The following is a 20,204-nucleotide window of genomic DNA, read 5'->3' as shown; positions in this document are numbered from 1 at the left end:
ATGAATCTGAATATGAGGTATCAGATTATAACATACATCAAAAGAAGGGGGAAAAAAAAAAAGCAACATCCTAAGACAAATTTCGTTCAATTCATTGTCAAATGCCAATACCATTACCTGCATAAAACAAGCTTTAACTAGAGCTAGAGTTCATTCTGAACTGTAGTACTACGTCTAAGAGGTCTAGATCAATCTACAATCCATCTGGTAAACTAGGCAGCCAACTAATCAACTTAAAAATACATCTCAACATTCTCTCTCTTTTTTTTTTTTTTTTTGACAGATACATCTCAACATTCTCAAATAGATTTAGGAATAAGAAAATCCATATCATTCTTCGAGAGACCAAATGCTCGCGTAGCCTCTCATCTTCGTGGAAAATGAAATGCATACATGAAAAAAATACTGCAGACTCCATTTGGTTTAATTTTAGTAATAGCCATACACATCGTCGTAGGACACCAACCCTAAGTCCTCCATCTCATGCACATCGTCCCAGGGAGCAAAAGACACATCACACATACCATCCTGATCACCATCTTCATCATACTCATCCATCTCGCCAAAACCCCAGGCCCAGAAGCTGGAGGAACCAGGGTAGAAATCAACACTCTCCTTCACCTTACCACTGCCATCCACAACCAGAGGTCCTACTACCTGCAACTTTGAGCGATCCTTGAGGTACTTTTCATTAATTTTCACGCTCCAACAACCTCTAATATCAAGCAACTCAAGCTCATGACAGCTTTTGAGGATCCGAACAGCACCATCTGTTGTGATATTCAGGTAGGCCAGCTCTAGGTGCTTGAGCTGTGGCATAGTAGCAGATATAGCATATGCTTCGTCATCTTTCATTATTGCGGCTACATCCCAAGGATGCATGTTCCTCTGCAAGCAAGTAAGGAGTTTGCAGTTCTTTCCAAATGCCTCTAGAGCTGGAGCTCCAATTTTGGTGCAGTAGCTCAAATCTAAGCAAGTGAGGCTAGAAAGCTTCACAGCAACTTGTTCCACCATCGAGCCACTTATTTCACTTCCTGGAAGCCGTAGAATCTGAAGGCACTTGGCACTTGCAATACATAAAAATTGAGATTAGAAAGCAGAAAACTTGAAAGTATGTAGTACTAGTAATCTAGTATTCAGATCATTCAATTTTGTTGAATTTCATAGCACACATTTTATTTTGAATATAGGATATATAGTACTAGTAATCTAGTATATGACAACATTATATATCATTTATCAAGCTAAATTATTTTTCTTCTATCAAGTTACAAACTACAAAGAATCCGAAAAGAAAAAACATTACCCCCCCCCCCCCCTTCTAATAGCGATTAATTTCAAGTTTCAGCAGCTCAAAGCTAGATCCAAACAAGCAAAGGACCATGCATAATTCGGATATTAAAAGTTCTCCCACTTTCTAACCACACAGCACAAACAGACCATAATCAGGAAAAAAAATAACAGAAATGACCTAGTTATACCACCCCAACAATCAAATGTACAACGAAAACCATGTGCCAACCACGTACAAATCTTCAAAGTACTACCTCACACGTCCAATGTACCACCAAAATACAAGATTGACAATTCTATTCTAGATCAACTAGGATCGGAATTCCTCATCACTTCTCATGCATCTAAGCTAGAACTTCCTCATTGCATATGTTTAAGTGTGTGAAATCCATCACAATTCCAAGTAACAAATGAACAAAAGTCGCTTATCACAATCTTTGTCCTCAATAAAACATGGGAATAAAATAATCTAGTCTAAATCAATTTCCATACCAATCAAAGGAAAATAAATTAAACCTATGCTAAAGACATAAAAATAGAACTTTGATCAGTAGTAATTCAGTATAATTTAATGGAAATAGAAAAATATGTCCTCTTACTTATCAGCAATTAAGGATAAACTCATTTCGGATGCCAAACCATAAACACAAAGCTTACGCAACGAGCCACAGCTCCTTCCAATCAGCAACAAAAGGATCCGATCAAGGCTATCAGGCCTTCGATATCGACTCCAGTCCTCGATATCGATCTCCTGCCAACAATAAGGGCCTCGTACCGCCTTTGCCCATGATTTGCACACACTTGGGACTACATTCAATATCTCATCAAGTGGTAACCTTTGGAATATCAAACCTAATGTGTCTGGAATTAGTTCATCCCATGGCCTAACATTAGGTTCATCATCTTCCATTTAATCCTTCCTGCCAACAAATTAATTGAAATTCTTGAAACATATATATTTGAAGGAATTAATGGGATTTATAACAGTATCACAAAATCAATCTTATATTAAAGTATATCTTTGACATTTATCACCATAACAAAATATTTATTGTCATGATATGATCAGTAACAATTTAATGCAATTTATTCATTTGATTTCATGAATCATTTATCATTTTATCACAAAAAGTGAAAAAAGCAAATTTCATTTGACCCCTTTACAAATTATTGAAATGGGTATGTTCAATAAAAAGCAAAGATAAGAACTTTAACAAACATGGAATTAAACCATCAATACAAAACAGAATAATGATTTGTGAATTTTAGTTATCACAGATATAAAAATGGGATCTTTTCTTCTAAATTTATACAAATCCGGGAAGAAAAAAAAAAATCAATGTAAATTTAGAAATGACAACAATTAAAAAAATCATTAAATAGGCAATAAAATTAAAATCAAGAAGGGAAGGTATGATCAGAAAGAATTAATATACATACTTTTAAAAGTGCATGTAATAAGATTGAATCAAATAGAAGAATTGAATTATACCTGAATTATGAAGTAGATGATCAAATTTGTAAATTGGGTTTGATAAAATAAGAGAGAGAAAACAGAGAAGGGGATCACTCGTTAGAGGTAGTTAAAAATTACCGAAAATATTGGGAATTGCTGAAAAAAAAAAAAGAGCGGTATAGTAGTAACTTTAGTTGGCCTATCAAATGTTGCGTAACCCAATTGAGAAGCCCGGGCCCGATGATAACTGTGTGCATGTTATCCACTTGTAGCTCTCTACTTGTCTATTATCACCTCTTAAAGTAGTCCATTCACAATTTTTTATAAGTCTAAGCTAATCCATTGTTTTGGATGATTACAATTTACAATGTGGTGTTAGTGTCTTACCAAGCTTAGTTAATCTTATTATTTTGTGTATAAACCTATTTTGAAGCTGAAATTATCTAAACTTATTTGTCTAAGGATGGATTCTATTCATCCGATTTTACTTATTTGAGCTTGTTAGATCTTGTTAAATTTTATTTTAGTTATTATTTGAGCTTGTGTAATTTGTATGAAAGCTTATTTTCTGAAGTTATCTTATTTGAACTTATGAGACGTAAATTAAGTGGAAAAAAAAAAAGTGAACATAATATAAGCTAAACTTATTTTATCTGAAAGAAGTCAAAATGATGTTAAAAAAAATGATGAACTAAACATATCATAAGACTCTTGTATTATTCATCTTATTTTCAATTAAATTGTATATATTAAAATAAAATTAAAGTTCAGATTAGAATTTAAAAATCTACAATACTAAAAATAATTAAGTAAAAGGCTAATAAGTTCATATCACGGTACTAAAGATTAGATCAACAATTCCAAGATTAGATCAACAATTCCAGCTAAAGAAGAAAGATTGTTGTAACTCTAAAAAAACCCTAGCCTCCTTTTCTCTCTTCTCTCTCCTAAACCTAGTCTCCATTGTTAATTTTAAGGGGCTTCCATCGGATTTCACCGGTGGAAAGCCCCAATCTTTATTTTCTTTTAAGCTTTTTAATTTGTTTTAGGTCACAATAATGTCTCCCTCGATAGAAAGGGTTTATCTCCTTCGAAAGACAAGGTTTTTTCGATATCCTTCGAAAGACAAGGTTTTTCGTACTCCTTCGAAAGACAAGGTTTTATTTGTGCTTAATTTGGTCTCCGGTTGTGCGGGGCTACTATTGATTGTGGCTCGGATTCGGGTTACGGAATCAACACAAGAATTTACTTTCTCACAAAATTGCGAATCGACGACGGATCCACTCAAAAAGTTGTATGAGACAACGAATCGAGAATATGCCGAATTGTTATATTTATGTATTTGGATTCTTAGCCCTTCCCCGATTAATTCTTGTTTAATTTTGTTAAATTCATTTTCATTATCGTTCATTGTCAATTGTAGATGCCGTATGCCTTACATTAATGAAATTTAGTGTCATTTAGGACTTTTTTCAAAAAAAAAAAAAAAAAAAGATTGTTGTAAGTTGCATCTTGTGTAGGTTCATTAGCCTATACTCTGGTTAGGCTAGATCCATAGCTAAGCCCATTGACTATGTGTAGTATTGAAATTTTAAAATGGGTGGCCCAAATCCATGTGTCACTCATGTGTCTTAATAAAATTTCACCTTTTTAAGGGAGGTAAAATTTTACTTAAATTAACATATTTTGTAGTGTATATATATTATGTTTTTTGAAAATAATGTGATCCATAGCTAATAAGCATAATAACATACTGTGTCGTGTTTTGGTGGAGTAGTGATACCAGATGACTAGATACAAAGACATCTCTAATGTTGACCACCACTAGCCATCTAGCCTAGCTCCCAACCCCCAAAAAATCACAAAATAGTTAGGCAAAGGCCAAGTGATTATTATTGTATGTTAAGTTTATAATGTTTGGTAGGTGAGGGATGAATGGTCCCGGGTGATTATTGCAAAAAACACTTGAGATAAACTTAATCCAAACTCTATCATAATTCATAACCACTTGGCAAATGCATGTTTTATTAAGAGACATAACCAATGTAGACATCAATCATGCATTTATATTGACAAAGAACATAAATGATAGGTTGTTCGTCGTACTAGTTTCAAGACCCAAAATTGTCATTGCATCAAGTGAATTCATTCATTTCAATCAGTCCCAGTCAAGCTTCTTATATTCTGTTTCATAAAATCATCTTCCATAAAAACATACAAACAAAGAGATAGAGATTAGAGAGTGTATGTGATATTGTGTTTGTTGTTGTTACTTGTTACAATAAATATGAGACTTTTAAGAACTTTACTTATTTTTGGCTGCTTCTTATTTCAGCTTCTACTTTTTTTGGTTTCTTTGGGCAATTGTACCTTTCCTTTCTCCCCCTTTTGTTTTTGGGTTTTTGTTTTTGTTTTTGTAAACTGTTAAAATAAATTGTACACGATAGTTCCTACTTCGTATATACGGAGTAATAGACAAACACCTCAAGATTTCTTTTGCCTTTCTTACTACAGTATATCACTAATTCTCCTGTATTAAAATATAGTCAAAGTTATTTCTTTTTAGTAGTATACCAATTACCAATCTTTAAACTAGGATGTTGCATGGTTAATTGGTTATGGACTTATGGTGCAACTATTATGGTACAACCTCATTGATTATTGAGCAATCTTACACCAAGTTGCATGTCAATTAGTACTATTTCATTACACATTTAAATCTCTATTGTTATTTTTAACCATAATTTAGTACGGAGTATATTCTTTTCATGAAAATTACAAATACATATTCTTTTTTATAAAATCACATGTGTCCTTTTTCTTTATAAGTACATCTACATGTATCCAAAATTTTGAAATTCACTTTATATCCTTTTATTCGGTCCACTTTTTTTTTTTTTCTAACATTATGCATATATAATCTACGCCCACACGGCCACACACAAAATGTAGTAGGATCTCCAATTCTCCACAACATACGATTTTGATTCAACAATCAAATCACTTCTCCGTCACACTTGCAAACGCACAACTTTAAACGTTTCACTCCCAAAATCTTCCCCAAAGTCAAAAATAAAATTTAGAAAACCTTTAAAAATGACACAATGAAAGGCCCCAAAACCCTCTGAGAGGATTCCCTGTGATATTGTTTCCCTACACTCGTCTTGTTCCTTTCATTGCTCTCTTTCTCTCTCTTCTCCCCACATTCAGTAGTCCTCATTAAGGCCAGACCATTCCTTTCAACCCCCATTCTTTTTCACTTCTTCTTTCCCATTCCTTCCTTCCTTCCTTCATTCATTATTACTGAGTACTAGTGTACTACTACCCCCATCATTACATACCTCCTTTTATTTCATCTGCTTCTTCCTTTTTTTACCATCAAATTTTTCATATTTTTTTTAACTGGGTTGAATGTTTCATGGTGAATTCTTCAAAACCCAGATTCTTTAATGGCCTTCAATTATTCATCTTTCCTCTACTATTATTACATCCTCTTAATTTTCACTATTCCCCTGTTTTCTTCCCCTGTTTCTGCCTCTGATCAAACAAGGGTAATTTTGTAGTTCCACTTTTTACTCTACCTGTTTTATTATACTATTATATGGTTTTGATGTGTATAATGTAATAATATATGTGACATGATTGAATAATGAGCAGGGGGTATTATGTGAAGAGAAAACAAGATTAGGTTCAACACCACCAAGTTGCTACAACAAGTGTAATCAGTGCCACCCTTGTAAGGCGGTCCAAGTACCAACATTGCCGAGTCTTGACCGAGTCGAACCACCTCGAACGAGTCAACCGCCGAGTTCTGAGTTTGAGTTGTCTTATTGGGATAACAACAGGTACTCCAATTACAAGCCTTTGGGTTGGAAGTGCCGTTGTAGAAACAATTTTTATAACCCTTAATTTTAATTAATTATTACATGCAATCATTAGATTAGTACATAAATTACAACATTAACACCAATGCTTAACTTTTGTACCAGTAACACTTTTCTTGTTCATTTTTTTTGGATGTTAATTTATTAGTGGTTTAGTTGGTAGGGGTACTTAGCTTGTGTAAATGGACTTCATAAAAATAGTCTATTTAGATTTTGAAGACAAGCATAGGTTTAGATTTAGGGTATGCATGATTTTGTACAAAAGTGAGACTTTAATTTGGTTTTGATTGTATATACTTGGTATATCATCATCCTGTTTAATAATGTTGTTGGTATGTATACAGCATACTTCCTTCTTTTTAAATGGTTATGTTCTTGATTTCATTAAAAAGTGCGAATATTAGGTATTACATTAGTTTCATAATAATTAACTTGTTTAATATATTGTATTGGTCAAAACTGTTACTTTATTTGTACTTAAGTTTTCCTATTATTTAAATCTTCAATGAATCATGATCCTTGATTGAAGATTAGGGTTTGGACAATACATGTGTGAAAGTAATTTAGATTTTGGGAATGAAGTTATTTGTGGGTTTGTGTTACGAGTATGTACACTCTTTTGTATAAAGTAATGTTCTTATTAGGAGTAATTTAGAATGACCTGACTCTACGAGTAAATATACATGTACCAATGTACGAATAAATAAGAAAGAAAGCAATGCAATGGTAAAAGATTAATCTTGGAGAAAAGTTGCGTTATTATAATTTGGATAGTAGAATAGGAGTATAAATTATGTTTTCATGTGTTTAATTGTCCTAATAATGATTTTCTCACCTTGTTCATTCATCCGTATTGTACTAAAATTACTAAAGTATGAATGTATTTTCAGAAAATAAAAATGTGACTTTTAATTTCAGATGATGGTAACATAACTTAAGTAGATAATTTAAGTTAGGATTCTTTATAACATTTCTTCCCATGTTATATTCTTGCATGTTTAGTATAGACAACTTCTTGTCAATATCAAGTCATATTCTCTTGTGGCATCAGATAAATAAAACAAGTACTGAAGTAGAAGTTAGAGAGTCCAGCAGTTGAAAATAAAAGCTTTTGCTTAGATTCCTTTCAGTAAAGAAAATGAAAGAAAGATAAATTCACTTAAAGAGTGCAAAACAATCACTGTTCCTAAATAAATTTATACAAGTGTTAAAAATTCTTTCAAAAAAAGTTAAAAAATTGAGTTTCTTGATTAAGTAAAAGTGATACAGCAGTCAGAACTCAGGAGGACAACAAACATGAAAGATGGTTAATTTTTGTACGTAGTATTCACGCCCTTGGGATTTGCAGAATCGAAGCTTTTGGTGTCATGTGAGGCTTGATGAATGTGTCATCACCATCACCATTTCAGCATTTGCGCTTCCTCCTCGGTTCTTCCTTCCTGCATGGGCTGCATCATGCCCACACACTGTTCCTAATTTGACTAGTGTAATGTGTGCTCGTAACTAGAGTTGATCATGCATGGTCCGACCTAGCCTAATATATATTTGTGTTGCCTTTGTTAGGCATTTTTTCCGGCTAAGGGTCGAGTTGCTATGTTGCAAGCATCCTTTGTTTCCGTTTTTAACTGGCATGGCCTGGGTACAGATTTGGATTGACACAATATATGACGGGCTACATTTAATAATTTAGATTTAGTTTGTTTAACTAATGACTTTTCTAGTCTAGTATGCGTGTAGTCTAATTTGAGATGTATGACCCGGGAGATCTTCATTGAGGCTCATAAAGGCTTTGTCTCCATTTAGTTATGTAAGACAAACATGTTATATACACTGATTAAATATTCATTTTTCTGAATAAATAGTGAAGGTTTGAATTTCACTTTAGGGTCTAAGAGCCATCATCTTCAGGGCCACTAAGATCAACATCTCCTATATGTCCTGGGTAGGAGTGAACTCAATTTAATTCAGGATGCTCATTTAATTAGCAGAATAGACTAGGCCACACGTTAAGGGGTCATACATATGTTATACTAACGTGTTTCACGTACTATATATGAACGAATGATCAATCAATACTACAAGTATATACTACGTCTTTTTTTATTAAGACAAAATATATACTACATACTTTGTAATAATACGAGTAGTTATTAAAGATAATACGTTCAAAAAACAAACAAATGGTGGCAGCCAAGAACTATTACGGATAACAAAGAAACAAAAGAAGCATGATGAATAAAAATCATAACTGCAGTACTTTATTATGACTACATATACGGAGTAACTTATTTTTACTGTATATATATAGTGGTACTCTGAATCAATATTACAACCATAGAATAGAATGACTAAGCTAGTATGAAGAAGTGTATTCATTGATTCGTAAAATCGTAATTTAGAAGACTTGGTGAGGCCAGCAATAATTTGGCAGGCGTGAATGCTGAATCATCTGCAAAAATTAATCAGTTGAAGAAGTTATTGATATGATTGTGATACTTCAAACAATTGCATCAAACTTCTTGTTTTTATTTGACTCTGGTAGTTGACATGCATTTATGACATTTTTCAACATACATAAACATTGTGATTTGTGTTCAACACTCAAGTTCTCCGAGTTACTTTTGGTCCAATCTTTTTTGCCACACTTGCTACGTACGCACTATATTTCATCGAAATTCATGTATGTACTCTTTTTTTTTTTCAATAATTAAATTCATTAGGCTATATTGTACGAGTATTGCTTTCATCTTAAGATAGGTGATGACTTTTGGTTTGTGAGGTTTTGCATATATGCTTTGTGAATCGTGATAATACTATTAGTCGTTGAATTGACTAAAAATCTTAACATGATTGAAATTGTGAACTTAATGCACAATAGACTTCATCTTCATAAATAAGTGGTGCACATGATATACTATACTTGTGATTCTTGTGTAAAATTCAATTGAATGATTAGTACTCCTATACATATAAAAGGCATCTAGATTCTAGAGTTATTTTACTTATTTATGACATATTCCTTATTTATAAAAGGCATCTAGATTCTAGAGTTATTTTACTTATTTATTGAATGATTAGTACATATAATTGGATTTTAAGACACATTATTAAAATATTATATCTTCAATTTCATACACGTATAAATTATAAAAAGTTGATATTAATTAAAAATACAATGAGACAAACAGAGCAAAATTCCACGTGACTAGGAGTTGTTATTCTATTACCTTTTATAGAATAACTAGAATTCATGGTAAAAGTTTTTAAAGTTTAACTCAAATTTTAGCAACGAGACATAATAGGGATGAAGAGAGTAACCACAAGGCCAACACATGAATACATGATATGTGAGGCACGCAAGTGAGTCATCACATGCCGCACATAATACTCTATCCGTTTCGTAATAATCGTGACTTTTGCATTATTTTTATTCATATACTTTATTGGGTCCATCCAAAGGCTCCTATCACAGCAAGCTTGACTACCAATGCGGGCAATGCCTGTAAGGGTAGGGGATGAGATTTGTGCATGATTCATAATCGAACTTCGTACTTCAAGAATTCGAAGCAACCTATGGGCCACTGCTTCATTAAGAGGTCTTTCTCTAATAACAAGTCTACTAAAACAAGACGATTTACAAAAATATGGCTCGTTTGAAACTTAGGGCCTGTTCTCATTAACTGAACTCAGCGGAACTGAACTGAACTGAGCTGAAATGAATATTTTATAAGAGAAGGAAATTAGGAATTGAACTGAACTTAATTTCAACTTATGAGAACATACCCTTAATTATTTCAATCCATACAATTTTACTGTTGTCCAAATAGGCTCGAAAATACATTTGTGTGAGTTTTGTAAACGATGAGCGAAAAGCGAAAAAAATCGGCGGCAACGAAAAAAAACAAATAAAGAAAAAACCCTTATCCAATATACTCCCTCCATTTTGAGTGTGCAATTGAAAAAAAAGATTAGGATGACATTGAGCGCTTCATCTTCAATGGCGGCTCAACTTCACACACTTCCAAACTCCCACCACCACCGCCTTCTTCTCTCCTCGCCGCCGCTCTCCTCCGCCGCATTCATCTCTCGCTCTAATGGCTTCCGACTCTCTCTTCCACTTCGCCCTAGAAACCCTAAAATCAGCACCATTTCAAAATCATCATCATCATTAGTTGTTAAAGCATCTACAAATTCTTTGGTAGCATTGATTTTTGATTGCGATGGTGTAATATTAGAGTCTGAGGACTTGCATCGTCAAGCTTATAACGATGCTTTCGCTTTCTTCAATGTTCGTTGCCCTTCTTCTTCTTTGGATGGACCTCTTGATTGGGATATCGAGTTTTATGATGTTCTTCAGAATCAAATTGGTGGTGGAAAACCTAAAATGCGTTGGTATTTTTCTATTTTGTATTCTTCAATCTTTTATTTTCTGAATTTTAATCATACGTGTTATATAATCTATGCAATTGACTGATTACTTGAAAGTTTGAAATTACTCTACTGATTAATGATAGAGCGGGTAAGTGTTCCCTTTGTTCGGAATTAATATTCGTAGTCGGGTTGATAGCGTAGATTGAACCAGTAATGTGGCAACTAAATTAAGATTTAGAGAGTAGAAAAAGTATTGGGGTTTCTACGTATTGTTTAGGCTTTAGAGGAATCGCCATAATTGTTGAACTTATACAAATTTTTAATGATAGTCTAGTTGTCTACATACATACTCCCTCGGTTCAGAATTAAAATCGAGTTCTAATAAAGTAGTAATGTGACAACTAAATTCAGACCGAGACCATACGAAAAAAAGGTATCGACTATGGTTTGGAATTTAGAGATAGGGCCAAGGACCATAATTTCTCTTTGTAGGATTAAGGCCATATCCATTCAATTACGGTGGAATTCTTGCAATTTCATAATGTAATTTTGGATGGCTTCTCTTTGTTCAAAACCTTAATGTTGGTGGTTGCAATGCAAATTTGGAAGTTTTCTAAAACTTAGCATTGATGTTATAGTGTATGCTACAGAGTAATTCTTCTAGAAAATTTTATGTTTTGGTTGAGGTAAAGCCAATAACATTATATTGCAAAATTTGGGGATTTTGACTTCTGTACAGTATCCTCATCTTTGAGCAAATCACATTCAATTTTCTCTTTTTTTGTGAAATTCAGTTTTATTTTGCAATTTTATACTTGCTATTTAACTGTTTTTATTGGCAATCAAATGAAAGATGATGGCAAGAGTAGAGCTTTAAGGTGAATTGGTGAAAGTTTTATCTGACAGATCGGTAGCTAAGTGAATCAAAAAATTGTGGAAGGTGATTTATATTGCTGCTAATAGCTAGTATTGTTAGTGCTGTTTCTCGATGCTGAACTACATAAAAACTCTGTGCCTTTAATTTTGTCGTCTCTTTCTTAACTTTTTATGTATGTTCTGTTACTGTATGAGTGATTATATCTTAGCATGCACCCTATCCTTTATACTGTTTTTTTATTTTATTTTATTTTATTTTTTATTTTGTAAATCTTGTTTTGGTTTTTATGGTCAACCAGTATGATTAGTAGATATTCATTCATAACAAGGTATATGTTGTCCTGCCTGTCATTTAGGACAGTAAGTTGTTTTCATGTTGCTTCACTGATCGTTCAGAAATCAACTGCAAGGTACTTCAAGGAGCACGGGTGGCCAACTTCGACGATTTTTGAGACACCTCCAGAAAATGATACTGATAGATCAAAATTGATAGATATCATTCAGGTTCTTGTATTATCTATATAGTGTTGCTCCTTTTAGTACAGTGATTTTCTCAATTACTAGCTGGTATAGTAGGTCATCAATATCATGTACTTGTATTCATGTTGACCTGTTTGGATTTTACTGATTAGGATTACTAAGACCAGGGAGCCTTGCTGATTCTGCTTATAGTTTTGTAGGATTGGAAAACAGAAAGGTACCAAGAAATTATCAAGTCTGGTTCTGTAAGTCTTTTTATTCTTATAAATAATTATCTGTGCTATCTTTTTTCTCCATTTCATTGAAGACTAGATTATTGCCCTCAAATAAAACTACTATTTTCTATCAGGTGCAACCGAGACCTGGAGTTTTGAGATTGATGGATGAAGCTAAGGCTGCTGTAAGTTAAAATTTTAATATACTCTACTAATACAGCAATGTATGTACATGGGTGTATTACATTTCTTGAATTGTGACTTAAATCATGTTGCCAGTCCTTACAACTAGATCGTCTAGATGTATCTGATTCATATTTTTCTTATGACATACTCTGTAATGCCTTTTCTTCTTGGAATGACTATGCTATTGTGTTTCATGGATGTGCTGGGCCATTTGGTTTCATGTTTGCAGGGTAAGAAGCTAGCTGTGTGCTCTGCTGCAACCAAAAGTTCAGTTATACTCACTCTTGAGAGTCTAATAGGACTAGTAAGTTCATTCTCTCATTTGAAAAAGAAGCTCTCAGTTCCTGTCCAATCTGCTCAACTTACCTTTCTCTATTCACAGGATCGCTTCCATGGTCTTGATTGCTTTCTTGCAGGTTTGTTGAATATTTGTCACATTTTTTAATATTGATATCAGATTACAAACTGATAATGTTGAGCTGTAGGATTATAAACTGGCAGTCTTGTTAATTTATCCTTAGGGTCTGAAATTTCAGTTTTCTGTATTGCAGGCGATGATGTCAAAGAAAAGAAACCTGATCCATCAATTTATCTTGCTGCTGCCAAGGTAGATCAATTTAGCACACTTACATTCGTTGCATGCTTTGTAGCTTTATTCATCTGTGGCTCAATTAATCATATGATATCTTTGGGTCCTAAATGTTGCAGAAGCTAGGTGTGTCGGTGGACGACTGTTTGGTAGTGGAAGATAGTGTCATTGGCCTCAAGGTACACCACAATACCACATTACTATTAAAAGCAAACAAATATTGGAAACCTGGAGATTTCGTATATGTGAATTTGACACTTCCTGTTTGAAAATTTGACAGTTTAGTGCCCATGAATCCATGCCTCTTCTTTTTAAAATTTGTAATTTTAAATAGATTTTAGAAGTCCTGATCCGTAATGGCCTAGACAGGGGAGAATAAAATTTGATTAAAGCTATGGTGAAATAACTGGAAGATATTGGACGGAGCTTGAAATCACAAATATAGAAGTCATGCTCAAATTCTCAATGTTCTTACAAAACAAAATTACAAAACCAAATAGCTATGGATATTTACTGTTAACCAATATTTCTTCAGCAATGCATTGAAAATTAACAACAATACTTTAAATACAAATAGAGATCTATAGACTCTAAGAGCTATACATGGTTTCTATTATTTGCATGAAAATCTCAATATGCTTTCCTTTAAAGGAGTTCAAAATTGCAAACTATTTGAGATCTGAATAGTAGACCAAATTATCTTAGGAAAGAGTGACACTTGCATTACTCTGTTTTGATATACATCTGATCTGGCTGTTCAAATGTATCTAGACAGGGGTTTGTGCGTGAATGTAAAGAACTTGATATGCTGTTTCTCAACACTCAATATTTTCTGGATCTATTTAGCATTTTGAAAATACATTAGAATGTTAGAGCTCCTTCATTTTCACTGCTGACTGTGGTACGCAAAAGTTTAACTTAGGATAAACCTACCTTTACTTGTAGGCTGCAACAAAGGCTGGAATGCCCTGTGTAATAACCTACACAACATCCACAGCTACCCAGGTCAGTTAATTGCTTTAGTTAAAAGTAAAAAATATGGAATCCTCATTTTGAAAAGATAATTTTTTCTGTCTCACAGGAGAATATTAGTCTTTCTGATTAACTGCAAGTACAATAAAATGATTTAACTTCGTATTAAATGATGACCCCCATTGCAGGATTTTACAGATGCAATTGCAACTTACCCTGACTTGAGTTCTGTAAGGTAGGGTGTGCGTATGAAATCTGATTAAATCGAGTGTGTAACAAGTTTCTTCGACACTCATGAATATAACGTGTCCCATACTTGCAGATTGAGTGATTTGGAGGCACTGCTGCAAAATGTAGTTGCTGCAGGCTAGCTAAGTAAAGAAAGGGCTCGGAAACTGTACATAATGTGCAGGACTGCAGGGTTATCACCTTACAGAAGTTGATGTTGAAATTCCAATTCATTATACACCGCAATTTAATCGTGTAAGATGTAAAAAACTGTGGTGTAATTATTGTGTTAATCCAAATGTTGCTCATTTCACTGGTATGTTGCTGCTACCAGCTTTTTTCTTATACTGTATGTTTTTTTACCTTAAAATTTTCGGTTCTTTTCGATGATTCCCTTAGATCTGCAGGTACCATATGCTGGGTAGTATTACTTTATGTGAGATTTTTTTTTCATTTTTAATCTGGAGAGAGAGAGGTGGCAGCAGTATAACTTATGCCGTAGTCCGTAGTCCATGGGCACATGAGACGCCTTACATTTAGGATATGAAAGGTTGACCATCATCAAATGCAGGGTATATTATTATCAAGGGCAAAAGATTTCTAATTTCTAAACCACATTTGTTGTCTTTCTTTGTGCATGAAAGGAGTGTACAATTGTTCATCGCTTTATGGGGACTTCTAAATACTGTAATTGCTTTTAAATCTATTATGCATTTGGATATACGGAGTATTTGGATTTAAAACCATCATGCCTATACTCTATATATTCCTCTTAAAACTTTGTGCGGATGCTAGTGTACTGTTTCATTTTTTTTTTTTCCTTAATGAATATTATTTTAACAAAGTTGTTAGGAAAAAGGGTGTAATTGTGTTTGATTAATGCGGAAAAGTCAATGAAATTAAGAACGAGAAAAATAATAAAGAAGATAAACAAAGAACATAAGGATTTACGTGGTTCGGTCACAATAGATATACATCCACGGGTGGGGGATTCGAGAGCTTCTTCACTATAATGGAGAAAGAAACAAGAGAATAATACAAGGAGTCCCCTAAATCTAATGGCTCAATAAGGTATGAACTAATTGATCAACTAAAGGGTCCTTTTATAATACAAGGAAACCCTAATAAAACCCTAAGATTGTTCTCCAAGTATACTGAAATAGCCGTCATAGAAAACATATAATTTTAGGAAATATTTCATAAATTATCTTAGAATAACCTAACTACTGAGCTATAGCTCGGCAGCTAGCTCATGCTTGCCACAAGTCCTCATAGGGCTGAGATATAGCTCACTCGCATAGAGCTATAGCTCGCAGCCTCGTTGCAAATTTCCAGCTTCGTTAGGTTTTCCTAAAACGGTCATAACTTTCTCGTTTCTTATCGGATTGGGCATATGACCTATCGTTGGAAAGTTCTTGAACCAAGCTATCACCTCCAATTTGAATCACCTCAAAATCAGTTGTAGTTTGAGAGATATTTGCGTTCAAAGTCAGCCCTACTAGATTTCGAGTCACAATTTAACAAAAGTAGTGGATGTTACTCTTTCCACATAAATACATAATTCAATTGAGGGCACCTTCTTAATCAGTCTCTCTTGCAATTGTTGCTGAACCGGTACTCTATCTATATCGACTATATGCTCCAGGTTTCTTCGTGACTCATGAACATGTGCCTGCATGTGTATAAAAAAAGGTTTAAATTTTGGACAAAAGGTTAGTTGTTGCATTATTATTATGTTAAATGTTTTGACAAATGTTGAATTAAGCGAAGTTCAAGTGAATAATAACTATGAAATTATGCATGCATATAGTGACATGGACCTTTCGAAAGTAAAGCTACGGAGTACATGTTTTGAATTTTTGCAATAAAATTAAAGTCTCCTTAAATTAGCTTGCGCAATTTCTTTGGAAAATAAAAATATCATGATTCATGTGAGTCATAGCAATGTGAATAAAACTGCATAGGGGGTTGCAAAGTTGGTTTTTATTTTACTAACTCTGTTCATATTATTTTGCAAAGATTAGACACTTTATACTCACAGTATATTTTATGTTCAATTGTTGTAAATAATATGAAATGGAGATAATACTACTACCTCCGGTCCAAATTACTCGCAACTTTAGAATATTTTATATCTCACAAATAATACCCCAAAGTTGCGAGTAATTTAGACCGGAGGTATTATGTTTTATAATTAATTCTATTTAATATCATAGGCGGTTATGATTTATGAGTATGTACAAGGTGAGTGACAGAATAGGGCGTTTGAATGAAAGAGCTCCAAAATTTGATATTTTGTTTTATATATTTTTTTCGCATTTTTCCACTATATGTAACGAGAAAACTCGTTGATCAATGAAGTAAATTTTGTTAATAAAAACGGTGTATATCTGTAAATTAAAAGTCTAGATTCATCGAGTTTATTACACCGGATCATTGTTATGGATAACATTTTTAGTCACACCCTACTTTAATTTGAGTAAAGACTTATAAAAGTGAATTCTAATTTTACTACAAATTTTTCGACGCCTACTCTTGTAGAAACACATGTTCAGATCAATCTCATTAAAAAATAAAAGTATATGCTCAAATGTAAACCTAAATAACCTAATATTGTTTCTCCTTGATTGAGCTCAAGGCCAGGATGAAAATACTTAATTTTTTTTTAGTTGAAACAAATCTATTATCAAGTTTGCCAACGCATATTTTTAACGAGCTATACCCAGTTAATTCCCCAGATAACTAAAATTTGTTTATCTAGGGGTATAATTGTCTTTTTAAGTATCAGTGGAGGGGTATCTGCGTCTTTTCATGTATTAATTGAGGGATACATGTGTAATTTCCTCACCAAATAGTAAAAGCAAGTTGCAAACAGTAATTGGACAACTCACCAAATGTACTGAATAAATTACCATGTTTTTTCAATATATTTACAAAACTGTCATCAGATTAACAAAAACTCGTTTATCTGGCAGATAAACTTGTATTTGCTCATTTTTAACGATTAATATATCTAATTATCAGCATTGTAAAATTATAAAAAAAATGGATATTAATAAAATATACTTCCTCTTTTTTTTAGCTGACATCTTTCTATTATTACGCTTGCCAACACATGTTTTTAACGATTAATATCTCTAATTATCAATATTGTAAAATTATAAAAAGTGGATATTAATAAAATATACATCGAAACGATTTAAACAAAACTGTATTTTCCAGCGATATAAGCGGAAAATGTTCCACAGTGCAAAATCTACTCGACGATCGTAGTTTTTATGAAGGAAAATTTTATTTGATTCAATATCTTATGTATTTGTTAACGTCGAATCTATATTGTAGAGTCGTATGACTTTTAATTAATGAAATATTTTTGTTATTCAAAAAGTTCCCAAATAAATATGTTTTATCGTATCTATAAACCACAAAAGCAAGTCAAAGCGTGTTGTGTGAATAGTGTAAAAGTCAAACGGTATCAACTAAAAAAAATGGAGGAAGTACATTGAAATGATTCAAACAAGCTAAGATCTCACAAGACTATGTTTTATCGTATCTTTAAATCACAAAAGCGAGTCAAAGCGTGTTGTGTGAATAGTGTAAAAGTCAAACGGTAACAATTAAAAAAACGGAGGAAAAGTAATTAATCAAATCAGGTAGTAACGGACGATGCATGCATGCATTATGGGAGAATTTATTCCCATGATATTATTGTTGAAGCCAAGGAAGGGTTGACTTGATCTGAGCTTCTTTACTTGGATGATATGCAATCAATCATATTTTATTAAGTACGAATATGTTGAGAACTTAAGACTTGGTTCCCTTCATTATTTATGCATAACGACTGCTGTATGTGAAATATTGATTGACTTATTCAATAATAATGTTCACTCACTATAAATAGCTCACTCCTCTACACTCTTACATATCTCAATTCCAAACCCTTTGCCTTTACCTAGCTAGCTTCTTCCTTCATTCTAATTAGTTTTTCTTAGCCATTTGAATTGCCAATTACAATGGCTTTGAAAACTTCCTCTTTGTTCATATGCTTCCTTCTCGTATCCACCAAGGTATTGTTTTCTATAAAACGATCAATACATGAACACTTTATTTATTCCTCTCATGGTGAAGGCTTCTTTATATTTGTTTTTCTTACCTTTAAAAAGTATAAACTTTTACTTTTAGCACTCATAATAAAAAAATAAAATAAAATAAAATAAAATAAAAACCCATACACACTACAATCTTTTTGATACATCCATCATATCTTTCTTTGTAGTCTAGACATATACTGTATATGAACCATATCCTAAGGCATATATTATATACAGTATAATAATACATCATACTTATTACATATAACGTAATGAAAGTGATAAAAAAAAAAAAGGGAAATCCAATTAATTGTGCATATGTGGTTATAGTAGAGCAAAACATATATTTGTACTCAAGTGACACATATATAATGTCGCTGCCAATTGGATGTTGGTGTAGTGGTGATTGAGACTACACTTGGTGGGGATGACCAGTGTTCGATCCCTCGCAACAACAATTGGAAGGGGACTGGAACCCAAACACCCACAACTGATCTCCGAATTCGAATTAGCCCAAAGGGTAAACCGGCGCGAATGAACACAAAAAAAAAATGTTGCTAAATTCAAAAAGTAATATTGTTCACTTAAAACAAAGTGCATTAGTATCTATGTTTAGATTACACAAGTTAATTTTTCTTCTCGTGCTTAAATAACATAAGTGTAGCGTCATAATTTTCTTAGCTTCATTGAATTAGTTCATACATTTTTTTCTAACTAAAATTTACAATTTTTTGCATGTAGCAGGTGTACGCTAATTATCCTCCGCCAGACGGTGGTAACACTCTCTCAGTCGTCTACCCCCCACCAATGGCTCCGACCTCTCCCTTAACTCCCGTCACTCCACCAACTACAAATCTCCCACCTCCCGCAACTTCACCAGGGTCCACATGCACTCCACCAATAGCTCCAACCACTCCCCTAACTCCTGTTACTCCACCAATCACTACTCTCCCACCAACTCCACTAACCGTCATTCTTCCACCAACTCCACCATTTGGCCTTCCACCTCCTACAACTCCACCAGTTTCCACTTGTACCCCACCAATACCTTCAACCACCCCCCCACCTACTGGCACTCCCCCGACCACAGCTATCGCTCCATCCACTGCCACTCCCCCAATTTTGACTCCAACTACTCCTCCTACAACATCCCCAACCACTGCAACTCCCTGCTCGAGTCCTGCCACTCCCCCAACCACTACCACTCCCTCAATGCCCACACCAACTCCATCCGTTCCCCCAACCATCGGCACTCCCCCAACCATTATTACCACTCCCCCTCCAATGTCTATCCCTCCTATCTCAACTCCATCCATTCCGCCAACTACCGCAACTCCTCCAACCACCGCAACTCCTCCGGCCATTGCCAATCCCCCAATGCCCACTTCTCCTTGCTCAACTCCGGTCACTCCCCCAGCCACCACAACTCCCGTTATTCCCCCAACTATCGCAAGCCCCCCGCCACAAATTCCCGTCACTCCCCCAACCACCACAATTCCTCCAACTCCCGCTATTCCCCCAACTATCGCATGCCCCCCACCACAAATTCCCGTCACTCCCCCA

At 34.0% G+C, this 20,204-nt stretch overlaps 2 protein-coding genes across 2 annotated transcripts; one reads left to right on the top strand and one right to left on the bottom strand.

The window, feature by feature from the left end:
* Positions 1 to 68: 68 nt before the first annotated feature.
* LOC145563133 (F-box protein FBW2-like) lies at positions 69 to 2,927 on the bottom strand. Its single transcript, XM_081623561.1, has 3 exons — positions 2,786 to 2,927; positions 1,893 to 2,213; positions 69 to 1,066 (listed from the first exon to the last, which is right to left on the bottom strand). Exons 2-3 carry the CDS (start codon positions 2,201 to 2,203, stop codon positions 430 to 432), a joined length of 948 nt encoding a protein of 315 aa, XP_081479687.1. The 5' UTR covers positions 2,204 to 2,213; positions 2,786 to 2,927; the 3' UTR covers positions 69 to 429.
* A 7,606-nt stretch (positions 2,928 to 10,533) lies between these two features.
* LOC145563123 (haloacid dehalogenase-like hydrolase domain-containing protein At4g39970) lies at positions 10,534 to 14,895 on the top strand. Its single transcript, XM_081623549.1, has 11 exons — positions 10,534 to 11,025; positions 12,291 to 12,384; positions 12,561 to 12,605; positions 12,710 to 12,760; positions 12,991 to 13,065; positions 13,144 to 13,177; positions 13,313 to 13,368; positions 13,470 to 13,529; positions 14,296 to 14,355; positions 14,511 to 14,557; positions 14,645 to 14,895. Exons 1-11 carry the CDS (start codon positions 10,607 to 10,609, stop codon positions 14,691 to 14,693), a joined length of 990 nt encoding a protein of 329 aa, XP_081479675.1. The 5' UTR covers positions 10,534 to 10,606; the 3' UTR covers positions 14,694 to 14,895.
* The last annotated feature ends 5,309 nt before the right edge of the window (positions 14,896 to 20,204 follow it).

This window comes from Chenopodium album, chromosome 1, assembly GCF_948465745.1.
Source record: "Chenopodium album chromosome 1, dcCheAlbu1.1, whole genome shotgun sequence".
NCBI classification, from domain to species: domain Eukaryota; kingdom Viridiplantae; phylum Streptophyta; class Magnoliopsida; order Caryophyllales; family Amaranthaceae; genus Chenopodium; species Chenopodium album.
The sequence above is the reverse complement of the archived record's forward strand: the minus strand, read 5'-3'. Positions and strand labels throughout refer to the sequence as shown.

Bases quoted from the DNA above. Each gene is read 5' to 3' on its own strand.
- LOC145563133 (XM_081623561.1), bottom strand. From the start codon at position 2,203: ATGGAAGATGATGAACCTAATGTTAGGCCATGGGATGAACTAATTCCA. The intron at 1,067-1,892 runs GTAAGAGGACAT...ATGTATTGCAAG, and splicing joins TTATCCTTAATTGCTGATAA to TGCCAAGTGCCTTCAGATTC.
- LOC145563123 (XM_081623549.1), top strand. From the start codon at position 10,607: ATGACATTGAGCGCTTCATCTTCAATGGCGGCTCAACTTCACACACTT. The intron at 12,385-12,560 runs GTTCTTGTATTA...ATAGTTTTGTAG, and splicing joins AATTGATAGATATCATTCAG to GATTGGAAAACAGAAAGGTA. The intron at 14,356-14,510 runs GTCAGTTAATTG...CCCCCATTGCAG, and splicing joins CAACATCCACAGCTACCCAG to GATTTTACAGATGCAATTGC.